Source organism: Cherax quadricarinatus, chromosome 75, assembly GCF_038502225.1.
Source record: "Cherax quadricarinatus isolate ZL_2023a chromosome 75, ASM3850222v1, whole genome shotgun sequence".
Taxonomy (NCBI): domain Eukaryota; kingdom Metazoa; phylum Arthropoda; class Malacostraca; order Decapoda; family Parastacidae; genus Cherax; species Cherax quadricarinatus.
Genome location: NC_091366.1, coordinates 20233419 through 20259863, shown reverse-complemented (window position 1 = coordinate 20259863; position 26445 = coordinate 20233419). Strand labels below are relative to the sequence as shown.

The 26445-nt window shown below is 44.9% G+C and overlaps 1 protein-coding gene across 2 annotated transcripts in view; it reads left to right on the top strand.

Moving 5' to 3' along the window:
• LOC128691944 (uncharacterized) overlaps positions 1 to 26037 on the top strand; it is a 176180-nt gene extending 150143 nt beyond the window's left edge. For both annotated transcript variants that reach the window (XM_053780933.2, XM_053780932.2), the window contains one exon: positions 24256 to 26037. In XM_053780933.2, the coding sequence (XP_053636908.1) occupies positions 24256 to 24777 (522 nt within the window). In that variant the 3' untranslated portion in view covers positions 24778 to 26037. The remainder of the gene's footprint in view (positions 1 to 24255) is intronic.
• The last annotated feature ends 408 nt before the right edge of the window (positions 26038 to 26445 follow it).

Sequence of the window (26445 nt, the reverse complement as noted above, 5' to 3'; positions counted from 1 at the left end):
GTCACAATTTGAAGTTGAAAACCCAGATGAACATAAGAAAGGAGGAATATTGCAGGAGGCCTGTTGGCCCATACTAGGCAGGTCCTTTACAATCCCTCCCACTAACAAAATATTTGCCCAACACAATTTTCAATGTTTCCCAAGAAATAAGTTTTGATGATTCTATTTACTCATTACGCAAGTCTCACTCAAATCCAACCCCTCAAACTCATGCATTTATCTAACCTAAATTTGAAACTACCCAATGTTTTAGCTTCAATAGCCCTACTAGGCAGACTGTTCCACTCATCAACTACCCTATTTCCAAACCAATACTTTCCTATATTCTTTTGAAATCTAAACTTATCCAATTTGAATCCATTATTGGGGGTTCTTCCTTGAAGTGATTTCATGAAATCTTTATTTATATCCCCTTTGTTAATACCTATCTTCCACTTATACACTTCGATCATGTCTCCCCTCATTCTTTGTCTTACAAGTGAATGTAGTTGAAGAATCTTCAGTCATTCTTCATACGGAATATTTTTAATGCTATGTATTAATTTGGTCATTCGTAGTTTGGAAGTTGGGAGGAGGTGCGGGATTACCAAAACTGTTGTCCAGAGGGCTGAGGAAGGGTTGTTGAGGTGGTTCGGACATGTGGAGAGAATGGAGCGAAACAGAATGACTTCAAGAGTGTATCAGTCTCTAGTGGAAGGAAGGCGGGGTAGGGGTTGGCCTAGGACAGGTTGGAGGGAGGGGGTAAAGAAAGTTTTGTGTGCGAGGGGCTTGGACTTCCAGCAGGCATGCGTGAGTGTGTTTGATAGGAGTGAATGGAGACAAATGGTTTTTAATACTTGATGTGCTGTTGGAGTGTGAGCAAAGTAACATTTATGAAGGGATTCAGGGAAACTGTCAGGCTGGACTTGAGTCCTGGAGATGGGAAGTACAGTGTCTGCACTCTGAAGGAGGGGTGTTAATGTTGCAGTTTAAAAACTGTAGTGTAAAGCACCCTTCTGGCAAGACAGTGATGGAGTGAATGATGGTGAAAGTTTTTCTTTTTCGAGCCAGTGTGTTAATAAAAAAAAAAATCTATGCTGGATATTTTCTAGCAAATTTATATCCATTCTGTAATATGGAGATCAGAACTGAGCTGCATAATCTAGGTGAGACCTTACTAATGATGTATGAAGCTGTAAAATAACCACTGGACTTCTGTTGCTTACACTTCTAGATATAAATCCCAGTAATCTGTTTGCTTTGTTATGTACCCTTAGGCACTGCTCTCTTGGTTTAATGTTGATGCTTACCGTAACCCCCAAATCCTTTTCGCAGTCTGTATGGCTAAGTTCTACATTATTTAACTGATAAGTACTAGGGTTACAGACACTCCCGAGATTCAGAACCATGCATTTATCTACATTGAACTGCTTCTGCCACTTTCCTGACCAGGAATTGATGTTGTCTAAATCCTCCTGAAGTTCCCTGACATCTAAGTTTGAATCAATTGTCCTACCTATGTTTGTGTCATCAGCAAATTTGCTCATATCACTAGTAATTCCCTCACCAAGGTCATTGATATATTATTAACAACAAAAGGCCCAAGACTGATCCCTGTGGAATGCCACTTGTTACAGATCCCCACTCAGATTTAACCCCATTTAAGCATACTGTCTGCTTCCTATTGGTGAGCCATGACTTGATCCATGACAGCACTTTTTCCCCAATGCCATGAGCTGCCACTTTCTTTAACAGTCTCTGATGCGGTACTCTATCAAAAGCCTTACTAAATTGTAAATAAACAAAATCGAATGCTTTATCATGATCAAAGACCTCAAAAGCTTTACTGAAGAAAGTTAATAAATTAGTTAGGCAGGAACGGCCCCTCATGAATCCATGCTGAGTATCATTAATCAAGCTATGCTTATCAAGATGGCTTCTTATATTATCAGCTATAATTGACTAGTAATTTGCCTACAATTGAGGTTAGGCTTATTGGGAGGTAATTTGATGGTAGCGACTTGTCTGATGCTTTAAAAATTGGAATTACATTAGCCATCTTCCACATATCAGACACTACACCTGTTTGAAGAGAAATATTAAAAATGTTAGTCAATCGTTCACAAAGTTCCATTTTACACTCTTTAAGAACCCTTGAAAAAAGTTCATCAGGGCCCGGGGATTTATTTTGCTTTAACTGGTCTATCTGTTTGATAACCATTTCACTAATGACTATGATATTGCGTAATTTATCATCTTCAGGCTCACTATAAAAATTAATGACTGGGATATTGTTAGTGTCTTCCTGAGTGAAAACCGAGAGAAAATAATTATTAAGAATAGAGCACATTCATTATCCTTGTCAGTAAGATGCCCAGAGTTATTTTTAAGGGGACCTATCTTATCTCTAACTTTTGTTCTATAGACCTGGAAAAAACTTTTTGGGTTAGTTTTAGAATCCCTAGCAACTTTAATTTCATAGTCCCTTTTAGCTTTTCTTATCCCATTTTTAACGTCCCTCTTAATGTCATTATACAGTAGGGCCCCACTTTACGGCATTTCACTTTACTGCGTTTCGCTTTATGGTGTTCCGCTAATACAGTCATTTCAAATTATGACCAAAACTCGCTATACGGTTCCCTCACCTGACTTTCTAATATGGTCACCACACCCCACCCGTTTGTTTACATTCTCTGTGAGATCCGTAAGCACTAAGTCTCTCTATTATGTCTGGAAACTCCAAAATTTCAAGTGTTTTTAAAAGTTATTTCATATTTTATATATACTCTGATAATTATACTTATGTATATCTGAATGTTGATGATGATAGGGAAGCTGTGATTTCGTGTATAGGGCAAGGAGGAATAACATCTTGTAGGAGTGAGGAAGAGCCAGTTGTGAGTGTGGGGGAAGTTTGTGAGGCAGTAGGTAAAATGAAAGGGGGTAAGGCAGCTGGGATTGATTGGATAGAGATAGAAATGTTAAAAGCAGGTAGAGATATAGTTTTGGAGTGGTTGGTGCTATTATTTAATAAATGTAGGGATTGGCAGAGAGCATGCATAGTTCCTTTGTATAAAGGCAAAGGGGACAAAAGAGAGTGCAAAAATTATAGGGGGATAAGTCTGTTGAGTATACCTGGTAAAGTGTGTGGTACAGTTATTATTGAAAGAATTAAGAGTAAGATGGAGAATAGGATAGCAGATGAACAAGGAGGCTTTAGGAAAGGTAGGGGGTGTGTGGATCAGGTGTTTACAGTGAAACATATAAGTGAACAGTATTTAGATAAGGCTAAAGAGGTTTTTGTTTCATTTATGGATTTGGAAAAGGCGTATGACAGGATGGATAGGAGAGCAATGTGGCAGATGTTGCAGATGTATGGTATAGGAGGTAGGTTACTGAAAGCAGTGAAGAGTTTTTACGTGGATAGTGAGGCTCATGTTAGAGTATGTAGGAAAGAGGGAGATTATTTCCCAGTAAAAGTAGGCCTTAGAAAAGGATGTGTGATGTCACCATGGTTGTTCAATATATTTGTAGATGGGGTTGTAAGAGAATTAAATGCGAGGGTTGTTGCAAGAGGTGTGGAGTTAAAAGATAAAGAATCACACATAAAGTGGGAGTTGTCACAGTTGCTCTTTGCTGATGACACTGTGCTCTTGGGTGATTGTGAAGAGAAGTTGCAGAGGTTGGTGGATGAATTTGGTAGGGTGTGCATAAGAAGAAAATTAAAAGTGAATACAGGAAAGAGTAAGGTTATGAGGATAACAAAAATATTAGGTGATGAAAGATTGGATATCAGATTGGAGGGAGAGAGTATGGAGGAGGTGAATGTATTCATATATTTGGGAGTGGACGTGTCAGCGGATGGGTCTATGAAGGATGAGGTGAATCATAGAATTGATGAGGGGAAAAGGGTGAGTGGTGCACTTAGGAGTCTGTGGAGACAAAGAACTTTGTCCTTGGAGGCAAAGAGGGGAATGTATGAGAGTATAGTTTTACCAACACTCTTATATGGGTGTGAAGCATGGGTGATGAATGTTGCAGCGAGGAGAAGGCTGGAGGCAGTGGAGATGTCATGTCTGAGGGCAATGTATGGTGTGAATATAATGCAGAGAATTCGTAGTTTGGAAGTTAGGAGGAGGTGCGGGATTACCAAAACTGTTGTCCAGAGGGCTGAGGAAGGGTTGTTGAGGTGGTTTGGACATGTAGAGAGAATGGAGCGAAACAGAATGACTTCAAGAGTGTATCAGTCTGTAGTGGAAGGAAGGCGGGGTCGGGGTCAGCCTAGGAAAGGTTGGAGGGAGGGGGTAAAGGAGGTTTTGTGTGCGAGGGGCTTGGACTTCCAGCAGGCGTGCGTGAGCATGTTTGATAGGAGTGAATGGAGACGAATGGTTTTTAATACTTGACGTGCTGTTGGAGTGTGAGCAAAGTAACATTTATGAAGGGGTTCAGGGAAACAGGCAGGCCGGACTTGAGTCCTGGAGATGGGAAGTACAGTGCCTGCATTCTGAAGGAGGGGTGTTAACTTAATGTTGCAGTTTAAAAACTGTAGTGTAAAGCATCCTTCTGGCAAGACAGTGATGGAGTGAATGATGGTGAAAGTTTTTCTTTTTCGGGCCACCCTGCCTTGGTGGGAATCGGCCAGTGTGATAATAAAAATAAATAAAAAAATATGAGATGTGGTAGCAGACGACTTGCACAAGTGACACCATATTAGAAATGATAATACAGTGGACCCCCGACATTCGATATTAATCCGTTCCTGAGAGCCATCGAATGTCAAAAATATCGAAAGTCGAATTAATTTTCCCCATAAGAAATAATGGAAATCAAATTAATCCGTGCAAGACACACAAAAGTAGGAAAAAAACAATTTGCCATATGAAATATTAAGTTTAATGCAATAGAATAATTACAATAACAACAATAACAATAGATTAATAACAATAGAATAATTGACACTTACCTTTAATGAAGATCTGGTGATGATTGATGGGAAGGGAGGAGGGGAGAGTGGATGGTGTTAGTGTTTAGAAGGGGAATCCCCTTCCATTAGGACTTGAACTGACAGCCTCACCATGCCTAATCACACTATGTATCCCACTACTATTCTTAAATCTTTCAAACCAACCTTTGCTGGCCTTAAATTTACTCACATCACCACTAGTTGCAGGCAATTTCTTTACCAAATCATCATGCACTCCGACACATGCACTCCACTTTCGTACTTTGCAGTTATCTCTTTCTTCATTTCAATAGTCATTAGCACCTTTTTTTCTTGAAGGGTTGGCACTAGAAGCTTTCTTGGGGCCCATGGTTACTTATTTTGCAGAAACAAGCACCAAAAACAGTGATAATATGGATAATATGGAATGTACTGAATGTATGCTTAGATGTGCGCACACTGGCTGGCTTGTAAACACTGGCACACACGGGGCAGTTCAGGCCACATGTGGACACGTCTCGTATGAACCGTATTGAATGTCGGGTTTTCCATCGAATGTTGAGGCAAAATTTTTTCGTTAAAATGCATCGAATGTTGGATTTATCAAATGTCGATGCCATCGAATATCGGGGGTCCACTGTAATAATAATCACCGAGTCTCATTACATGTCATATATTATGTTAATGTACACATTTTCATTAATCCATCCATGATATTTTTTTCAAAATTATATAATAAACACGATACATATCATATAAAGATGATAAATACACCCCACAATAGAATAAATAAACATAAATATGAGATGTCGTAGCCAGATAACTTGTACAAGTGATGCCAAGAATAACATTTTCTCTAATCTAACATAAGAGAAAATGTGTTACTGGGGGTAACTGTAGAAAATTATTCCTTTCGTATGTATGTAAGTTTATTCAGGTATACACAAATACAGTTACATAGATTATCATACATAACAGCATATGTGTAGAGAACCTAGGATAACCCAAAAAAGTCAGACAAAGTGACTTATTTCCATTGCCTTCACTCAGAGAGTCATTTCTTCTAAAAATGATGTTACATGAGAACAGGAGTGTTCTCCTTTATTTATTCTACTGTATCAATGTAGAGACAACTTGTATACAATGTAACTTGTGCACAAACCAGACGTGTACACTTTTTGTTTACAAAACTTACGTTTGCCTGGTTTGTTTACATAACTCTCCACCTGTCCTCTCTCATGTACTCATTCCCTCTCTCTCATTTATTTGTTTTATCTCGTTTACTCACCCCTGACCCTACATTAAGACTACAAATATTTTGAGGTAAGTAATGAGTGAACTGTATATACATTTTATTGCTCTGGGATGCTTAAATATCATAGAAGAGTATGTGTGGGTGGAATGGCCTGGTATGGTAGCCTGGCTGACTACCATACATACCACTCTTGATTTCTTACAATAAATAGTACTCATCTCGCCCTAGATTAAGACTACAAATATTTTAAGGTATGTAATGAGTAAACTGTATATGCAGTTTATCTCTCTGAGATGCTTAAATGTAACAGAATATTATGTGTAGGTGGGGTGGCCTGGTATGGTAGCCCGGCTGACTACCATACATACCATACTTGATTTCTTACAATAAATACTACTTGTCTCACCCTAGATTATGACTATAAATATTTTAAGGTAAGTAATGAGTGCACTATGTGTGTATTGTACTTTTCTATTGTTTTTTGATGCCTAGTTCTGTTGCTAACTTAATATATGTTAGTGTAAACTTGTTATCTAGTATTTGTATGCATTTATAAGGGGAAAAAAAGGGCGTTCCACTTTACGGCGATTTCCGCTTTACGGCGGTAGCCTGGAACCTAACCTGCCATATAAGTGGGGCCCTACTGTACTTATTCATAAGATTACTCTCACCTCTTTTGATATGCCTATAAATTCCTTTTTTCTGTCCTAAAAGATATTTGAGCCTATTATTCATCCATTTGGGGTCATTTCTATTCGATCTAATTTCCTTATATGAGGTATATGTCCTTTGGGCAGCATGTATTGTGTTAAGAAAGCTGTCATACTGATAGCTCTCTTCATTACCCCAGTCCACAGATGATAAGTGTTCTCTAAGCCCATTGTAATCTGCTAAGCAAAAATCTGGGACCATTACTGAATTATCCCTACTATCATACTTCCATTCATTGCTAAAGGTAATTGATTTGTGAATGCTTGTGCCAAGTTCCTCTGTAATTTCTAAATTATTAACAAGGGTTTCCTTGTTTGCCAAAACCAAGTCAAGCAGGTTATTTCCCCTTGTAGGCTCTGTCACAAACTGCCTCAAAAAACAATCCTGAACTACTTCTAAGAAGTCGTTTGATTCTAAATTCAAGTCAAGAAATTCCAATCAATATGACTAAAGTTAAAGTCTCCTAGAATTACTACGTTATCGTGCCTTGTGGCCTTAACAATTTCCTCCCATAGTAGTCTTCCTTGGTCCCTATCTAAGTTTGGAGGACGGTATATTACACCTAAAATCAATTTCTTGTGCCCTTCTGAAAATTCTATCCAAACAGACTCTGTATGTGTTACTTCAGACTTAATACCCATTTTTATGCAACAGTTCAAGAGATCTCGGACATACAGTGCCACCCCACCCCCCTTCCTTTTACTTTTATCTACTTGGAAAAATTTAAAACCCTGAATGTGATATTCTGCAGGCATGTCCCGACTTTTTGAATTAAACCACATCTCAGTTATGGCAAATCCGTCAATGTTACCTGCACTAGCTACTAATCTGAACTCATCCATCTTATTCCTAGCACTACAGGAATTAGCATAATGTATATTTAAAGACCCTCCTTTTTCTTTACCCTTCCTGCTCATTTCTGTTTTTCCACTAAACCTATTACTGTCCTTGTCACCTAGTGCCACTGGCTTTCCAATATCATCCTCATTTTGCCTATTACTAGTTCTCCTAGTACTCATATTACTACACTGGGACTTCACTATTTTCCCGCCAAAACCCATACCACTAACTATTCCTAGTTTAAAGTCCTAATAGCTCCCTCCACTGCAGTTGCCAATGCCCCCACCCCAGACCTAGGTAAGTAAAAAATAATTTTTGTTTTAATACTTCAGGGTGTCTGGAACGGATTAATTGTATTTACATAATTTCTTATGGGGAAAATGGTTTCGAAAATCCTCAATTTCAATAATAGCCACACTCTCTGGAACAGATTAGTTACGAAAAATGAGGGTCCACTGTAGTACTCAGATAGTCACACTCACACCAATAGGTGAACGTTTTCACCTGCCTTGGTCATTTACTATTGTCTAGAAATATATACAAACTATTTATAGGTCTCAGCAATGTTTTAGACGACATGCTGCAGTGTATATGAAACTTCTTGAAGCATGATGTTTATGATGAATGTCAGTAAACTGCTGACAGTGTAGTGACACTTGATGAACGTGCACTGCTCCAGGGAACCCTGGCTTTATTTGTTTTCACTGTTACACACAAACATGTCTGTCTGTCTATCTGTCTGTCTGCCTGTCTGTCTGCCTAACTCTGCTTATCTGTCTTCCTGTCTGCCTGTGCGTGTTTTTCTGGCTGCTTTTCTCTCTGTTTCAGGAAGTGGCTCATAATCCTGTTGGTTTAAAAGCAGCTCCCCGATTCCTGAGCAAGTGAAAATACGTATTACTTGCGTCATGCTTATTATGCCTTATATCTACAAGTACTGTATAACATTTTCCCTGGAATTTTTGGTTATCCTAGGTAATTTTCACTATGTATAATAACTGTACTTATATATACCTGTGAGAGACAGAAATAGACAGAGACAGAGGCAGATACAGACAGAGAGACAGCCAAAGTCAGTCAGCCAGCTAGCCAGCCACCCATCCGGTCAGCCAGTCAGCCGGCCAGCCTGCTGAATACATATTACGCGTTCCAGAATCATTCCTCTTTACTTAGGGCATAGGTTATTGGACATTCTGGCAGGATGACACTACCAGTGGTATCAGAAATGAAAGGATGCTGCACAAATGTTGCACATGGGTTATTATCGAGGTTTTTTGATATTTCCTCAACCAATTGTGGCCACATCCATATCAAAGCCAATAAACTCTGGGTCAACATCACTTTCCTCTTAAAAGGGAATCCCAGGTGTTTTTTTGCTCTGTTTGCTCTAGCTGGTGCTCAGTTGAACTGATGCTCTCACAAGGTACTAAGTGGTCTCTGATTTTCTTTAATAATGCACACACCGAGTGTTAAGACCCATTCTATACTGACCAGGCATCTCAAGCCAATAGTGCCAAATTTGGAGGCAGGAAAAATAAAACATAGATCTATGTTTGGACAGTTTAAGGGTTAATTTTCTTCCTTTACACACGCTACCAAACTCATCCACCAACCTCCGCAACGTCTCTTCAGAATCTCCCAAAAGCACAGTGTCATCAGCAAAGAGCAACTGTGACAACTCCCACTTTGTGTTTGATTCTCTACCTTTTAACTCCATACCTCTTGCCAAGACCCTCGCATTCACTTCACTTACAATCCCATCTATAAATACATGTATATATGAACAACCATGGTGACATCACACATCCTTGACTAAGGCCTACTTTTACTGGGAAATAATCTCCCTCTCTCCTGCATACTTGAACCTGAGCCTCACTATCCTTACAAAAACTCTTAACTGCTTTCAGTAACCTACCACATATTCCATACATTTGCAACATCTGCCACATTGCCCCCCTATCCACCCTGTCATATGCCTTTTCCAAATCAATAAATGCCACAAAAACCTTTGTACCCTTATCTAAAAACTGTTCACCTATATGTTTCACTGTAAACACCTGGTCCACACACCCCCTACCTTTCCTAAAGCCTCCTTGTTCATCTGCTATCCTATTCTCTGTCTTACTCTTAATTCTTTCAATAATAACTCTACCATACACTTTACCAGGTATACTCAACAGACTTATTTTCCTGTAATATTTGCACCATCTTTTGTCCCCTTTGCCTTTATACAAAGGAAGTATGCGTGCTCTCTGCCAGTCCCTAGGTACCTTACTCTCTACCATACATTTATTACATAATAATAATAATAATAATTATTATTAATATTATTATTATTATTACAATGAACTTCTTGTCTACTTCTATTCTTTCCTTTTCTTCTTCATCTTTCTAACTTGTACGAATAGAGAAAGAAGGAAGAATGGAAGTGCAAAAGAAGTTCACTGTAAAGGGTTTAGCATGTATGAATCAACCAACGTGGCTCGTGGACTGGTGGCAGAAGCTCTCTTCACACACTTGGGGTCTGGGCATGATTTTGGCAAAGGGTGGAAACATATTCCTTGCAAAAATTGTCCCTGTTCACCAATCAACAATAATGGGTACCTGGGTGTTAGTGGACTGGTAGGGGTCTCATCCTGGGTGTTAGTGGACTGGTAGGGGTCTCATCCTGGGTGTTAGTGGACTGGTAGGGGTCTCATCCTGGGTGTTAGTGGACTGATGGGAGTCTCATTCTGGGTGTTAGTGGACTGATGGGGGGTCTCATCCTGGGTGTTAGTGGACTGGTGGGGGTCTCATCCTGGGTGTTAGTGGACTGGTGGGGGTCTCATCCTGGGTGTTAGTGGACTGATGGGAGTCTCATCCTGGGTGTTAGTGGACTGATGGGAGTCTCATCCTGGGTGTTAGTGGACTGGTGTGGGATCTCATCCTGGGTGTTAGTGGACTGGTGGGGGTCTCATCCTGGGTGTTAGTGAACTGGTGGGGGTCTCATGCTGGGTGTTAGTAGACTGGTGGGGGTCTCATCCTGGGTGTTAGTGGACTTGTGGGGGTCTCATCCTGGGTGTTAGTGGACTGGTGGGGGTCTCATCCTGGGTGTTAGTGGACTGGTGGGGGTCTCATCCTGGGTGTTAGTGGACTGGTGGGGGTCTCATCCTGGGTGTTAGTGGGCTAGTGGGGGTATCATTCTGGGTGTTAGTGGACTGGTGGGGGACTCATCCTGGGTGTTAGTGGACTGGTGGGGGTCTCATCCTGGGTGTTAGTAGACTGGTGGGGGTCACATCCTGGGTGTTAATGGACTGGTGGGGGTCACATCCTGGGTGTTAGTGGACTGGTGGGGGTCGCATCCTGGGTGTTAGTGGACTGGTGGGGGTCTCATCCTGAGTGCTAGTGTACTGGTGGGGGTCACATCCTGGGGGTTAGTGGGCTGGTCGGGGTCTCATCCTGGGTGTTAGTGGACAGGTGGGGGTCTCAACCTGGGTGTTAGTGGACTGGTGTGGGTCACATCCTGGGTCTTAGTGGACTGGTGGGGGTCTCATCCTGGGTGTTAGTAGACTGGTGGGGGTCACATCCTGGGTGTTATTGGCCTGGTCGGGGTCAGATCCTGGGTGTTAGTGGACTGGTGGGGGTCTCATCCTTGGTGTTAGTGGACTGTTGGGGTTCACATCCTGGGTGATAGTGGACTGGTGGAGGTCGCATCCTGGGTGTCAGTGGACTGGTGGGGGTCACATCCTGGGTGTTAATGGACTTGTGGGGGTTGCATCCTGGTTGTTAGTGAACTGGTGGGGGTCACATCCTGGGTGTTAGTTGACTGGTGGGGGTCACATCCTGGGTGTTAGTGGACTGGTGGGGGTCACATCCTGGGTGTTAGTGGACTGGTGGGGGTCATATCCTGGGTGTTAGTGGAATGGTGGGGGTCACATCCTGGGTGATAGTGGACTGTTGGGGGTCACATCCTGGGTGTTAGTGGACTGTTGGGGGTCACATCCTGGGTGTTAGTGAACTGGTGGTGGTGTCATCCTGGGTGTTAGTGGACTAGTGGGGGTCTCATCCTGGGTGTTAGTGGACTGGTAGGGGTCTCATCCTAGGTGTTAGTGGACTGGTAGGGGTCTCATCCTGGGTGTTAGTGGACTGGTAGGGGTCTCATCCTGGGTGTTTGTGGACTGGTGGGGGTCTCATCCTGGGTGTTAGTGGACTGGTAGTGGTCGCATCCTGGGTGTTAGTAGACTGGTAGGGTCTCATCCTGGGTGTTAGTGGACTGGTAGGGGTCTCATCCTGGGTGTTTGTGGACTGGTAGGGGTCACATCCTGGGTGTTAGTGGACTGGTGTGGGGTCTCATCCTGGGTGTTAATGAACTGGTGTGGGGTCTCATCCTGGTTGTTAGTGGACTGGCGGGAGTCACATCCTGGGTGATAGTGGACTGATGGGGGTCACATCCTGGGTGTTAGTGGAATGGTGGGGGTCATATCCTGGGTGTTAGTTGAATGGTGGGGGTCACATCCTGGGTGATAGTGGACTGTTGGGGGTCACATCCTGGGTGTTAGTGGACTGTTGGGGTTCACATCCTGGGTGTTAGTGGACTGGTAGGGGTCTCATCCTGGGTGCTAGTGGACTGGTAGGGGTCTCATCCTGGGTGCTAGTGGACTGGTGGGGGTCTCATCCTGGGTGTTAGTGGACTGGTAGGGGTCTCATCCTGGGTGCTAGTGGACTGGTGGGGGTCTCATCCTGGGTGTTAGTGGACTGGTAGGGGTCTCATCCTAGGTGTTAGTGGACTGGTAGGGGTCTCATCCTGGGTGTCAGTGGACTGGTAGGGGTCTCATCCTGGGTGTTAGTGGACTCGTGGGGGTCTCATCCTGGGTGTTAGTGGACTAGTAGTGGTCTCATCCTGGGTGTTAGTGGACTGGTAGGGGTCTCATCCTGGGTGTTAGTGGAATGGTAGGGGTCTCATCCTGGGTGTTAGTAGACTGGTAGGGTTCTCATCCTGGATGTTAGTGGACTGGTAGGGGTCTCATCCTGGGTGTTAGTAGACTGGTAGGGGTCTCATCCTGGGTGTTAGTGGACTGGTAGGGGTTTCATCCTAGGTGTTAGTGGACTGGTAGTGGTCTCATCCTGGGTGTTAGTGGACTGGTAGGGGTCTCATCCTGGGTGTTAGTAGACTGGTAGGGGTCTCATCCTGGGTGTTAGTGGACTGGTAGGGGTCTCATCCTGGGTGTTAGTGGACTGGTAGGGGTCTCATCCTGGGTGTTAGTAGACTGGTAGGGGTCTCATCCTGGGTGTTAGTGGACTGGTAGGGGTCTCATCCTGGGTGTTAGTGGACTGGTAGGGGTCTCATCCTGGGTGTTAGTATACTGGTAGGGGTCTCATCCTGGGTGTTAGTAGACTGGTAGGGGTCTCATCCTGGGTGTTAGTGGACTGGTAGGGGTCTCATCCTGGGTGTTAGTAGACTGGTAGGGGTCTCATCCTGGGTGTTAGTGGACTGGTAGGGGTCTCATCCTGCGTGTTAGTAGACTGGTAGCGGTCTCATCCTGGGTGTTAGTGGACTGGTAGGGGTCTTATCCTGGGTGTTAGTAGACTGGTAGGGGTCTCATCCTGGGTGTTAGTAGACTGGCAGGGGTCTCATCCTGGGTGTTAGTGGACTGGTAAGAGTCTCATCTTGGGTGTTAGTGGACTGGTAGGCATCTCATCCTGGGTGTTAGTGGACTGGTAGGGGTCTCATCCTAGGTGTTAGTGGACTGGTAGGGGTCTCATCCTAGGTGTTAGTTGACTGGTAGGGGTCTCATCCTGGGTGTTAGTGGACTGGTAGGGGTTTCATCCTAGGTGTTAGTGGACTGGTAGTGGTCTCATCCTGGGTGTTAGTGGACTGGTAGGGGTCTCATCCTGGGTGTTAGTAGACTGGTAGGGGCCTCATCCTGGGTGTTAGTGGACTGGTAGGGGTCTCATCCTGGGTGTTAGTGGACTGGTAGGTGTCTCATCCTGGGTGTTAGTAGACTGGTAGGGGTCTCATCCTGGGTGTTAGTGGACTGGTAGGGGTCTCATCCTGGGTGTTAGTGGACTGGTAGGGGTCTCATCCTGGGTGTTAGTATACTGGTAGGGGTCTCATGCTGGGTGTTAGTAGACTGGTAGGGGTCTCATCCTGGGTGTTAGTGGACTGGTAGGGGTCTCATCCTGGGTGTTAGTAGACTGGTAGGTGTCTCATCCTGGGTGTTAGTGGACTGGTAGGGGTCTCATCCTGCGTGTTAGTAGACTGGTAGGGGTCTCATCCTGGGTGTTAGTGGACTGGTAGGGGTCTTATCCTGGGTGTTAGTAGACTGGTAGGGGTCTCATCCTGGGTGTTAGTAGACTGGTAGGGGTCTCATCCTGGGTGTTAGTGGACTGGTAAGAGTCTCATCCTGGGTGTTAGTGGACTGGTAGGCATCTCATCCTGGGTGTTAGTGGACTGGTAGGGGTCTCATCCTAGGTGTTAGTGGACTGGTAGGGGTCTCATCCTAGGTGTTAGTGGACTGGTAGGGGTCTCATCCTAGGTGTTAGTGGACTGGTAGGGGTCTCATCCTAGGTGTTAGTGGACTGGTAGGGGTCTCATCCTAGGTGTTAGTGGACTGGTAGGGGTCTCATCCTAGGTGTTAGTGGACTGGTAGGGGTCTCATCCTAGGTGATAGTAGACTGGTAGGGGTCTCATCTTAGGTGTTAGTGGACTGGTAGGGGTCTCATCCTAGGTGTTAGTGGACTGGTAGGGGTCTCATCCTAGGTGTTAGTGGACTGGTAGGGGTCTCATCCTGGGTGTTAGTGGACTGGTGGGGGTCTCATCCTAGGTGTTAGTGGACTGGTAGGGGTCTCATCCTAGGTGTTAGTGGACTGGTAGGGGTCTCATCCTAGGTGTTAGTGGACTGGTAGGGGTCTCATCCTAGGTGTTAGTGGACTGGTAGGGGTCTCATCCTAGGTGTTAGTTGACTGGTAGGGGTCTCATCCTAGGTGTTAGTGGACTGGTAGGGGTCTCATCCTAGGTGTTAGTGGACTGGTAGGGGTCTCATCCTAGGTGTTAGTGGACTGGTAGGGGTCTCATCCTAGGTGTTAGTGGACTGGTAGGGGTCTCATCCTAGGCATTAGTGGACTGGTAGGGGTCTCATCCTAGGTGTTAGTGGACTGGTAGGGGTCTCATCCTAGGTGATAGTGGACTGGTAGGGGTCTCATCCTAGGTGTTAGTGGACTGGTAGGGGTCTCATCCTAGGTGTTAGTGGACTGGTAGGGGTCTCATCCTAGGTGTTAGTGGACTGGTAGGGGTCTCATCCTAGGTGATAGTGGACTGGTAGGGGTCTCATCCTAGGTGTTAGTGGACTGGTAGGGGTCTCATCCTAGGTGTTAGTGGACTGGTAGGGGTCTCATCCTAGGTGATAGTGGACTGGTAGGGGTCTCATCCTAGGTGATAGTGGACTGGTAGGGGTCTCATCCTAGGTGATAGTTGACTGGTAGGGGTCTCATCCTAGGTGTTAGTGGACTGGTAGGGGTCTCATCCTAGGTGTTAGTGGACTGGTAGGGGTCTCATCCTAGGTGTTAGTGGACTGGTAGGGGTCTCATCCTAGGTGTTAGTGGACTGGTAGGGGTCTCATCCTAGGCATTAGTGGACTGGTAGGGGTCTCATCCTAGGTGTTAGTGGACTGGTAGGGGTCTCATCCTAGGTGATAGTGGACTGGTAGGGGTCTCATCCTAGGTGATAGTGGACTGGTAGGGGTCTCATCCTAGGTGATAGTGGACTGGTAGGGGTCTCATCCTAGGTGTTAGTGGACTGGTAGGGGTCTCATCCTAGGTGTTAGTGGACTGGTAGGGGTCTCATCCTAGGTGTTAGTGGAGGTCATCCTAGGTGTTAGTGGACTGGTAGGGGTCTCATCCTAGGTGTCTCATCCTAGGTGTAGTGGACTGGTAGGGGTCTCATCCTAGGTGTTAGTGGACTGGTGTCTCATCCTAGGGTGTTAGTGGACTGGTGGACTGGTAGGGATCTCATCCTAGGTGTTAGTTGACTGGTGTCTCATCCTAGGTGATAGTGGACTGGTAGGGGTCTCATCCTAGGTGTTAGTGGACTGGTAGGGGTCTCATCCTAGGTGTTAGTGGACTGGTAGGGGTCTCATCCTAGGTGTTAGTGGACTGGTAGGGGTCTCATCCTAGGTGTTAGTGGACTGGTAGGGGTCTCATCCTAGGTGTTAGTGGACTGGTAGGGGTCTCATCCTAGGTGATAGTGGACTGGTAGGGGTTTCATCCTAGGTGTTAGTGGACTGGTAGGGGTCTCATCCTAGGTGTTAGTGGACTGGTAGGGGTCTCATCCTAGGTGTTAGTGGACTGGTAGGGGTCTCATCCTAGGTGTTAGTGGACTGGTAGGGGTCTCATCCTAGGTGTTAGTGGACTGGTAGGGGTCTCATCCTAGGTGTTAGTGGACTGGTAGGGGTCTCATCCTAGGTGTTAGTGGACTGGTAGGGGTCTCATCCTAGGTGATAGTGGACTGGTAGGGGTTTCATCCTAGGTGTTAGTGGACTGGTAGGGGTCTCATCCTAGGTGTTAGTGGACTGGTAGGGGTCTCATCCTAGGTGTTAGTGGACTGGTAGGGGTCTCATCCTAGGTGTTAGTGGACTGGTAGGGGTCTCATCCTAGGTGTTAGTGGACTGGTAGGGGTCTCATCCTAGGTGTTAGTGGACTGGTAGGGGTCTCATCCTAGGTGTTAGTGGACTGGTAGGGGTCTCATCCTAGGTGTTAGTGGACTGGTAGGGGTCTCATCCTAGGTGTTAGTGGACTGGTAGGGGTCTCATCCTAGGTGTTAGTGGACTGGTAGGGGTCTCATCCTAGGTGTTAGTGGACTGGTAGGGGTCTCATCCTAGGTGTTAGTTGACTGGTAGGGGTCTCATCCTGGGTGTTAGTGGACTGGTAGGGGTTTCATCCTAGGTGTTAGTGGACTGGTAGTGGTCTCATCCTGGGTGTTAGTGGACTGGTAGGGGTCTCATCCTGGGTGTTAGTAGACTGGTAGGGGCCTCATCCTGGGTGTTAGTGGACTGGTAGGGGTCTCATCCTGGGTGTTAGTGGACTGGTAGGTGTCTCATCCTGGGTGTTAGTAGACTGGTAGGGGTCTCATCCTGGGTGTTAGTGGACTGGTAGGGGTCTCATCCTGGGTGTTAGTGGACTGGTAGGGGTCTCATCCTGGGTGTTAGTATACTGGTAGGGGTCTCATCCTGGGTGTTAGTAGACTGGTAGGGGTCTCATCCTGGGTGTTAGTGGACTGGTAGGGGTCTCATCCTGGGTGTTAGTAGACTGGTAGGTGTCTCATCCTGGGTGTTAGTGGACTGGTAGGGGTCTCATCCTGCGTGTTAGTAGACTGGTAGGGGTCTCATCCTGGGTGTTAGTGGACTGGTAGGGGTCTTATCCTGGGTGCTAGTAGACTGGTAGGGGTCTCATCCTGGGTGTTAGTAGACTGGTAGGGGTCTCATCCTGGGTGTTAGTGGACTGGTAAGAGTCTCATCCTGGGTGTTAGTGGACTGGTAGGCATCTCATCCTGGGTGTTAGTGGACTGGTAGGGGTCTCATCCTAGGTGTTAGTGGACTGGTAGGGGTCTCATCCTAGGTGTTAGTGGACTGGTAGGGGTCTCATCCTAGGTGTTAGTGGACTGGTAGGGGTCTCATCCTAGGTGTTAGTGGACTGGTAGGGGTCTCATCCTAGGTGTTAGTGGACTGGTAGGGGTCTCATCCTAGGTGTTAGTGGACTGGTAGGGGTCTCATCCTAGGTGATAGTAGACTGGTAGGGGTCTCATCCTAGGTGTTAGTGGACTGGTAGGGGTCTCATCCTAGGTGTTAGTGGACTGGTAGGGGTCTCATCCTAGGTGTTAGTGGACTGGTAGGGGTCTCATCCTGGGTGTTAGTGGACTGGTGGGGGTCTCATCCTAGGTGTTAGTGGACTGGTAGGGGTCTCATCCTAGGTGTTAGTGGACTGGTAGGGGTCTCATCCTAGGTGTTAGTGGACTGGTAGGGGTCTCATCCTAGGTGTTAGTGGACTGGTAGGGGTCTCATCCTAGGTGTTAGTTGACTGGTAGGGGTCTCATCCTAGGTGTTAGTGGACTGGTAGGGGTCTCATCCTAGGTGTTAGTGGACTGGTAGGGGTCTCATCCTAGGTGTTAGTGGACTGGTAGGGGTCTCATCCTAGGTGTTAGTGGACTGGTAGGGGTCTCATCCTAGGCATTAGTGGACTGGTAGGGGTCTCATCCTAGGTGTTAGTGGACTGGTAGGGGTCTCATCCTAGGTGATAGTGGACTGGTAGGGGTCTCATCCTAGGTGTTAGTGGACTGGTAGGGGTCTCATCCTAGGTGTTAGTGGACTGGTAGGGGTCTCATCCTAGGTGTTAGTGGACTGGTAGGGGTCTCATCCTAGGTGATAGTGGACTGGTAGGGGTCTCATCCTAGGTGTTAGTGGACTGGTAGGGGTCTCATCCTAGGTGTTAGTGGACTGGTAGGGGTCTCATCCTAGGTGATAGTGGACTGGTAGGGGTCTCATCCTAGGTGATAGTGGACTGGTAGGGGTCTCATCCTAGGTGATAGTTGACTGGTAGGGGTCTCATCCTAGGTGTTAGTGGACTGGTAGGGGTCTCATCCTAGGTGTTAGTGGACTGGTAGGGGTCTCATCCTAGGTGTTAGTGGACTGGTAGGGGTCTCATCCTAGGTGTTAGTGGACTGGTAGGGGTCTCATCCTAGGCATTAGTGGACTGGTAAGGGTCTCATCCTAGGTGTTAGTGGACTGGTAGGGGTCTCATCCTAGGTGATAGTGGACTGGTAGGGGTCTCATCCTAGGTGATAGTGGACTGGTAGGGGTCTCATCCTAGGTGATAGTGGACTGGTAGGGGTCTCATCCTAGGTGTTAGTGGACTGGTAGGGGTCTCATCCTAGGTGTTAGTTGACTGGTAGGGGTCTCATCCTAGGTGTTAGTGGACTGGTAGGGATCTCATCCTAGGTGTTAGTTGACTGGTAGGGGTCTCATCCTAGGTGATAGTGGACTGGTAGGGGTCTCATCCTAGGTGTTAGTGGACTGGTAGGGGTCTCATCCTAGGTGTTAGTGGACTGGTAGGGGTCTCATCCTAGGTGTTAGTGGACTGGTAGGGGTCTCATCCTAGGTGTTAGTGGACTGGTAGGGGTCTCATCCTAGGTGTTAGTGGACTGGTAGGGGTCTCATCCTAGGTGATAGTGGACTGGTAGGGGTTTCATCCTAGGTGTTAGTGGACTGGTAGGGGTCTCATCCTAGGTGTTAGTGGACTGGTAGGGGTCTCATCCTAGGTGTTAGTGGACTGGTAGGGGTCTCATCCTAGGTGTTAGTGGACTGGTAGGGGTCTCATCCTAGGTGTTAGTGGACTGGTAGGGGTCTCATCCTAGGTGTTAGTGGACTGGTAGGGGTCTCATCCTAGGTGTTAGTGGACTGGTAGGGGTCTCATCCTAGGTGTTAGTGGACTGGTAGGGGTCTCATCCTAGGTTTTAGTGGACTGGTAGGGGTCTCATCCTAGGTGTTAGTGGACTGGTAGGGGTCTCATCCTAGGTGTTAGTGGACTGGTAGGGGTCTCATCCTAGGTGTTAGTGGACTGGTAGGGGTCTCATCCTAGGTGTTAGTGGACTGGTAGGGGTCTCATCCTAGGTGTTAGTGGACTGGTAGGGGTCTCATCCTAGGTGTTAGTGGACTGGTAGGGGTCTCATCCTAGGTGTTAGTGGACTGGTAGGGGTCTCATCCTAGGTGTTAGTGGACTGGTAGGGGTCTCATCCTAGGTGTTAGTGGACTGGTAGGGGTCTCATCCTAGGTGTTAGTGGACTGGTAGGGGTCTCATCCTATGTGTTAGTGGACTGGTAGGGGTCTCATCCTAGGTGTTAGTGGACTGGTAGGGGTCTCATCCTAGGTGTTAGTGGACTGGTAGGGGTCTCATCCTGGAACAAAACTGATTAATTTGCAGTAAATGTTCTCCATAATAAGCAGCTTTTTACATAATAGTAGGTGGTTAATGTCTGCTAGGCCTTATAACTTGCACATGTACTTGTAGAAATATATTTAAAAGAAAAAAAAAAGTACACATACAGGAATTAATACACATTCGTCTGTTTTTACATTCTCAGTGTCTCTGTTTATTCATTCTATCTGTGATTAAATTCAGTGAACAAAGTAAGTGGATGGTGGTGGTACTACTACTACTACTACTACTCATAATAATAATAATAATAATAAAATAATAATCGACTACTTTATGGTCAATGGTCCATATATACGTGTCCCATATGATTCTCAGATATGTGTTTGTTATTAGAAGATTCCTGAATACCAGTCAGTACATTCATTGTTTACATACCAGTCAGTACATGCAGTATTTACATACCTGTCAGTACATGCAGTGTTTACATACCAGTCAGTACATGCAGTGTTTACATACCAGTCAGTACATACAGTGTGTACATACCTGTCAGTACATGCAGTGTTTACATACCAGTCAGTACATACAGTGTTTACATACCAGTCAGTACATGCAGTGTTTACATACCAGTCAATACATGCAGTGCTTACATACCAGTCATTACATGCAGTGTTTACATACCAGTCAGTACATGCTGTGTTTACATACCAGTCAGTACATGCAGTGTTTACATACCAGTCAGTACATGCAGTGTTTACATACCAGTCAGTACATGCAGTGTTTACATACCAGTCAATACATGCAGTGCTTACATACCAGTCATTACATGCAGTGTTTACATACCAGTCGGTACATACTGTGTTTACATAACATTCAGTACTTGCAGTGTTTATATACTAGTCAATACAGAATTTGGTAAAAACAAGCCTATCTGATGTTATCCTGACACCAAATGACTTCGACCAGGCGATAAATGACATGCCCATGCACTCTGCCCCAGGGCCAGACTCATGAAACTCTGTGTTCATCAAGAACTGCAAGAAGCTCCTGTCACGTGCTTTTAACATCCTATGGAGAGGAAGTAACTGGGGCCGTCCCACAGTTACTAAAAACAACAGACATAGCCCCACTCCACGAAGGGGGCAGTAAAGCAATAGCAAAGAACTACAGACCTATAGCACTAACATCCCATATCATAAAAATCTTTGAAAGGGTCCTAAGAAGCAAGATCGCCACCCATCTAGATACCCATCAGTTACACAACCCAGGGCAACATGGGTTTAGAGCAGGTTGCTCCTGTCTGTCCCAACTACTGGACCACTATGACAAGGTCCATGTGACCATGGCGTAATAGTGCACAAAATGCATGCTAAAGGAATAACAAGAAAAGTTGGTAGGTGGATCTATAACTTCCTGAGGCAGACACTGCTGCACGGTCAGCAGTACATGACCTACCAGTTTCATCTAGAGGTGTTCCATTTATGGACTATTTTGCTGCAATAGCTACCCACCTTCACACCCGTTGGCAACAACGTTGGTCTACTCTACTCGGTAACAAACATCAATTTATTAAACCGAGTATACGTTACTGGCCGTCTTCTTGTCACCAGTGTCGAGGTTGGGAGACTACTCTCTCCCGTCTTCGCATCGGCCATACTCGTGTTACTCATGGATATCTCATGGAGACGCGCCCTGTTTCTCTCTGTGAGAATTGTCAGGTTCCATTATCAGTCAGCCACATTCTGTTACTGTGCACTTTATCAACGAGCATGCAGAATTTACCTCCATCGTCGTCTTCGCTCCGCTGCTCTCTCTTTACCTTCCCTTCTCGCTGATGGACCTACCTTTCATCCGGACTCTCTCATTGACTTTTTGACAACAACTGACTTACTTCACAAACTCTGATGATACCTTCCTCCCTTTCTACCTCAATCTCTTGCTACCCTCTACCCCCACACTATCCCCTGCCCCGCTGTTTTCTGTAACCTACTGATCATCCCTTGCCCCTTCTGCCGCCCAATACCCTCGCTTCCTTCCCTACCCTGCAGCGCTGTATAGCCCTTGTGGCTTAGCGCTTCTTTTTGATTATAATAATAATAATAATAATATAACTTCCTGACAAATAGAACACAAAGAGTAGTAGTAAACAGAGTCAAGTCTGAGGCGGCTACGGTGAAAAGCTCTGTTCCGCAAGGCACAGTACTAGCTCCCATCTTGTTCATCATCCTCATATCTGACGTAGACAAGGATGTCAGCCACAGCACCGTGTCTTCCTTTGCAGATGACACCCGAATCTGCATGACAGTGTCTTCCATTGCAGACACTGCAAGGCTCCAGGCGGACATCAACCAAATCTTTCAGTGGGCTGCAGAAAACAATATGAAGTTCAACGATGAGAAATTTCAATTTCTCCGATATGGTAAACGTGAGGAAATTAAAATTTCATCAGAGTATAAAACAAATTCCAACCACACAATAGAGCGAAAAACTAATGTCAAACACCTGATAGTGATCATGTCGGAGGATCTCACCTTCAAGGACCATAACATTGTATCAATCGCATCTGCTAGAAAAATGACAGGATGGATAATGAGAACCTTCAAAACTAGGGAGGCCAAGCCCATGATGACACTCTTCAGGTCACTTGTTCTATCTAGGCTGGAATATTGCTGCACACTAACAGCACCTTTCAAGGCAGGAGAAATTGCTGACCTAGAAAATGTACAGAGAACCGTCATGGCGCGCATAACGGAGATAAAACACCTCAGTTACTGGGAGCGCTTGAAGTTCCTAAACCTGTACTCCCTGGAACGCAGGCAGGAGAGATACACGATTATGTATACTTGGAAAATCCTAGAGGGACTAGTACCAAACTTGCACACGAAAATCACTTCAAAAGCAAAAGACTCGGCAGACGATGCAACATCCCCCAATGAAAAGCAGGGGTGTCACTAGCACGCTAAGAGACAATACAATAAGTGTCAGGGGCTCAAGACTGTTCAACTGCCTCCCAGCATACATAAGGGGGATTACTAATAGACCCCTGGCAGTCTTCAAGCTGGCACTGGATGGGCACCTAAAGTCGGTACCTGACCAGCCGGGCTGTGGCTCATATGTTGGATTGCGTGCAGCCAGCAGTAACAGCCTGGTTGATCAGGCCCTGTTCCACAATGAGGCCTGGTCACAGACTGGGCCGCGGGGGCGTTGAGTCCCGGAACTCTCTCCAGGTAAACTCTCCAGTACATGCAGTGTTTACATACCAGTCAGTACATGCAGTGTTTACGTACCAGTCAGTACATGCAGTGTTTACATACCAGTCAATACATGCAGTGTTTACATACCAGTCAGTACATGCAGTGTTTACATACCAGTCAGTACATGCAGTGTTTACGTACCAGTCAATACATGCAGTGTTTACATACCAGTCAGTACATGCAGTGTTTACGTACCAGTCAGTACATGCAGTGTTTACATACCAGTCAGTACATTCAGTGTTTACATACCAGTCAATACATGCAGTGTTTACATACCAGTCAGTACATGCAGTGTTTACATATCAGTCAGTACATGCAGTGTTTACGTACCAGTCAATACATGCTGTGTTTACATACCAGTCAGTACATGCAGTGTTTACGTACCAGTCAATACATGCAGTGTTTACTTATCAGTCAGTACATGCAGTGTTTACATATGCTGCTGTATGTAATAATTTAGCTGTATTTATGGTATGTTTACCTAAATAAATTGCCTGATTTGACTTGTTGACTACTGACTTATTGACTGGACTGACTGACCTCCTATCTTGACAGACTGTACTGACTTGACTGACTGCATTGACTGACTTACTGATTGGACTGACTGACTGACTGACTGACTGACTGATCATACTGACTGACTGTACTTACTGATTGGACTGACTTACTGGCTGACTGACTGATCATACTGACTGACTGTACTTACTGATTGGACTGACCTACTGTCCTGAGTGTACTGACTTGAAGGGCTTAATGATTTGACTGACTGACCTACTGACTCTACTAACTATAGTGACTTACTGACTAGACTGAGCAGTTTACTGACTTGACTGACTAACTATAGTTAGTGAGTACCAACTGACTGAGGGAATGAGACGGAGGCTGAGAAAGCGTGATGTGAGATGAGATGCTGAGACAGGCTGTTGTTTCCACCACCACTGTTCTCGTACATTTTATAATACTGACTACTTGGACAATTGGTCGTAAGTCTGAGCAGTCGTTAAACATGTAGGTCGTTAAATGAGGAGAGGCTGTATAATAAATTTTTTATTATAATTATAATTAACAAAGAAGTAATGATAATATTTTAACGAGAAGAATTATTATTCAGTATATTTAATTGGAATCATTAATAATGATAAAATAATATATTAATGAAATAGATTATTATTATTCAGTATTATAGTATTATTATAATTCAGTATTACTATTAATATCATAATTATATTGTATTTATATTATTATTAAAATTCAGTATTCATAATTTGTAGTAATAATAATATTAATAAAAGTGATAATGCAAATAAAAATAAATACATTTTTCTAATAACAATTTTAATTCAATATTTAGTTAGTAATGATGATTGTTTGTTGAGGTGATGGAGGTGATGAAGGCGCTGGAGTCGTCCTCCAGCCGGATATTTCTTGACCTGGCCTGGCCTGGCTCCACCAGAGGAAGACTCCACATCCAGCTGAATACTGACACCTTACTGGCCAAACAGTTTATGTTGTTGTGTACTGGACAGCAGCAGTCAGGCTCCTCCTTCCTCAACACTAAACTGTTAGGGGTGTGGAAGAAGGGTGAGCCAGGGGAGTGTGTAAGGGGTGGAGACTACCAGTACAATAATGGTAGTGGAGGAGCACCATTACTGCCTCACCAGCATGATCTCCAGTACCAGAAGTCAGGCAGAGCTGGTGCTGTGTGGTCATGGTGGGAGCCATGCAGTGACAAGAGCACACAGTTTGGCATCACCACCAGGGACTGCACACCTGGTAGCCAGTGGTTGTGTGTCTTTGGTGAGGTAGTGAGTGGTCTGGATGTGGTGAGAGCAGCTGTCAACCACAGTGACATCTCGAAGGTGACTGTGGTGGACTGTGGTGTTGTCTTGACTCTCTAGTTCACTCTACCATCACTACTGTCACCATCACTGCTGTCACCATAACTACAGTGGTGTGTCATCACTATAATGCTGTGTCACCAGTGGCACCACCATCACTACAGTGGTGTCATCACTATAATCCTATGTCACCATCACTACAGTGGTGTGTCACCATCACTTCAGTGGTGTGTCACCATCACTACAGTGGTGTATCACCACTTCAGTGGTATGTCACCACTTCGGGTATCATCGCTATAGTGGTGTGTCACCATCACTACAGTGATGTATCACTACAGTGGTGTGTCTCCATTGCTTCACTGTTTTCACCATCACTTCTGTGGTATCACCATCACTACAGTGGTGTTACCAATTCAGTGGTATCACCGTCTCTACAGTGATGTGTCCCCAATTCAGTGGTATCACTACAGTGGTGTCACCATCACTAGTGGTATGTCACCATCACTACAGTGGTGTGTCACCACTACAGTGTCATGTCACCAGCACTAGAGTGGTGTGGCACCACTACAGTGCTATGTCACCAACACTACAGCAGTATGGCACCATCATTGTAGTGGTGACACACCCATCCTGTGGATGGCAGTCTAAAAAGACTATAATGGTACATAACAGGTCCAGGAACTAGACCTCAACATTTTATTAACTAAGCAAGACACATAAACATCACAATAAAACATATTGTTAGAGACACACAGGTCGTAGGAACTGACAAAACAACTCTGTTGATTACGTGCTTCTAAGGTTGTGAGTTATCAACAGTAAGTTATCAACAGTAAGTTATCAACAGTAAGTTATCAACAGTAAGTTATCTACAGTAAGTTATCTACAGTAAGTAAAGTTAAGGCATTTGTTCCAGGAATTTCTGGCAGTGCAATTATGAATGATATTTTTATCAATTCCTTAAATATTTGTCAGTAAACTCTCTCTGAAATTGTTAGTATTCAAATACAGCTGTAGTTTATTTAAATAACTGTTGACAAAGTTTATGTTAATAGATCTACAGAAACATACTGTACATTCTACAAAGTTTATGTTAATAGGATCTACAGAAACATACTGTACATTCTACAAAGTTTATGTTAATAGGATCTACAGAAACATACTGTACATTCATTATTCTTGATATTATTGTAAACTCATTCCTTCTGCTATGCTTCACCATCACAATGTTGGGCTCCATTACCTGGACCTGAGATTTTTTAACTTCTACTCAGTGGGTTATGAGTTGCATAATAAAGTTATCAAATAAAAATAATAGAAGTTTAATTAACACTTAACAATAATATTGATTTACCAGGAAGTTAATTAAGAAAAACCTGTTACATTATAGCTAAGAAAATAACAACCAGTGGTAATAACTACATTTATCTTTATTACTCCTCTTCTAGGGAGGCTCCTTGGCACAGTGAAGAGGCTCTTGGTCTGAGGAATTAGACCTTTCACTCTCCTTCCTCAGACCGAACCTAATTACACCCCAATCCCTGGTTGCCTGGTGGCTAAAGCTCCTGCTTCACGCACGGAGGGCCCGGGTTCAGTTCCTGACGGGTGGAAATATTTCGACGTGTTTCCTTACACCTGTTGTCCTGTTCACCTAGCAGCAAATAGATACCTGAGTGTTAGTCGACTGATGGGTCCCATCCTGGGAGACAAGATTGAGGACTCCAATGG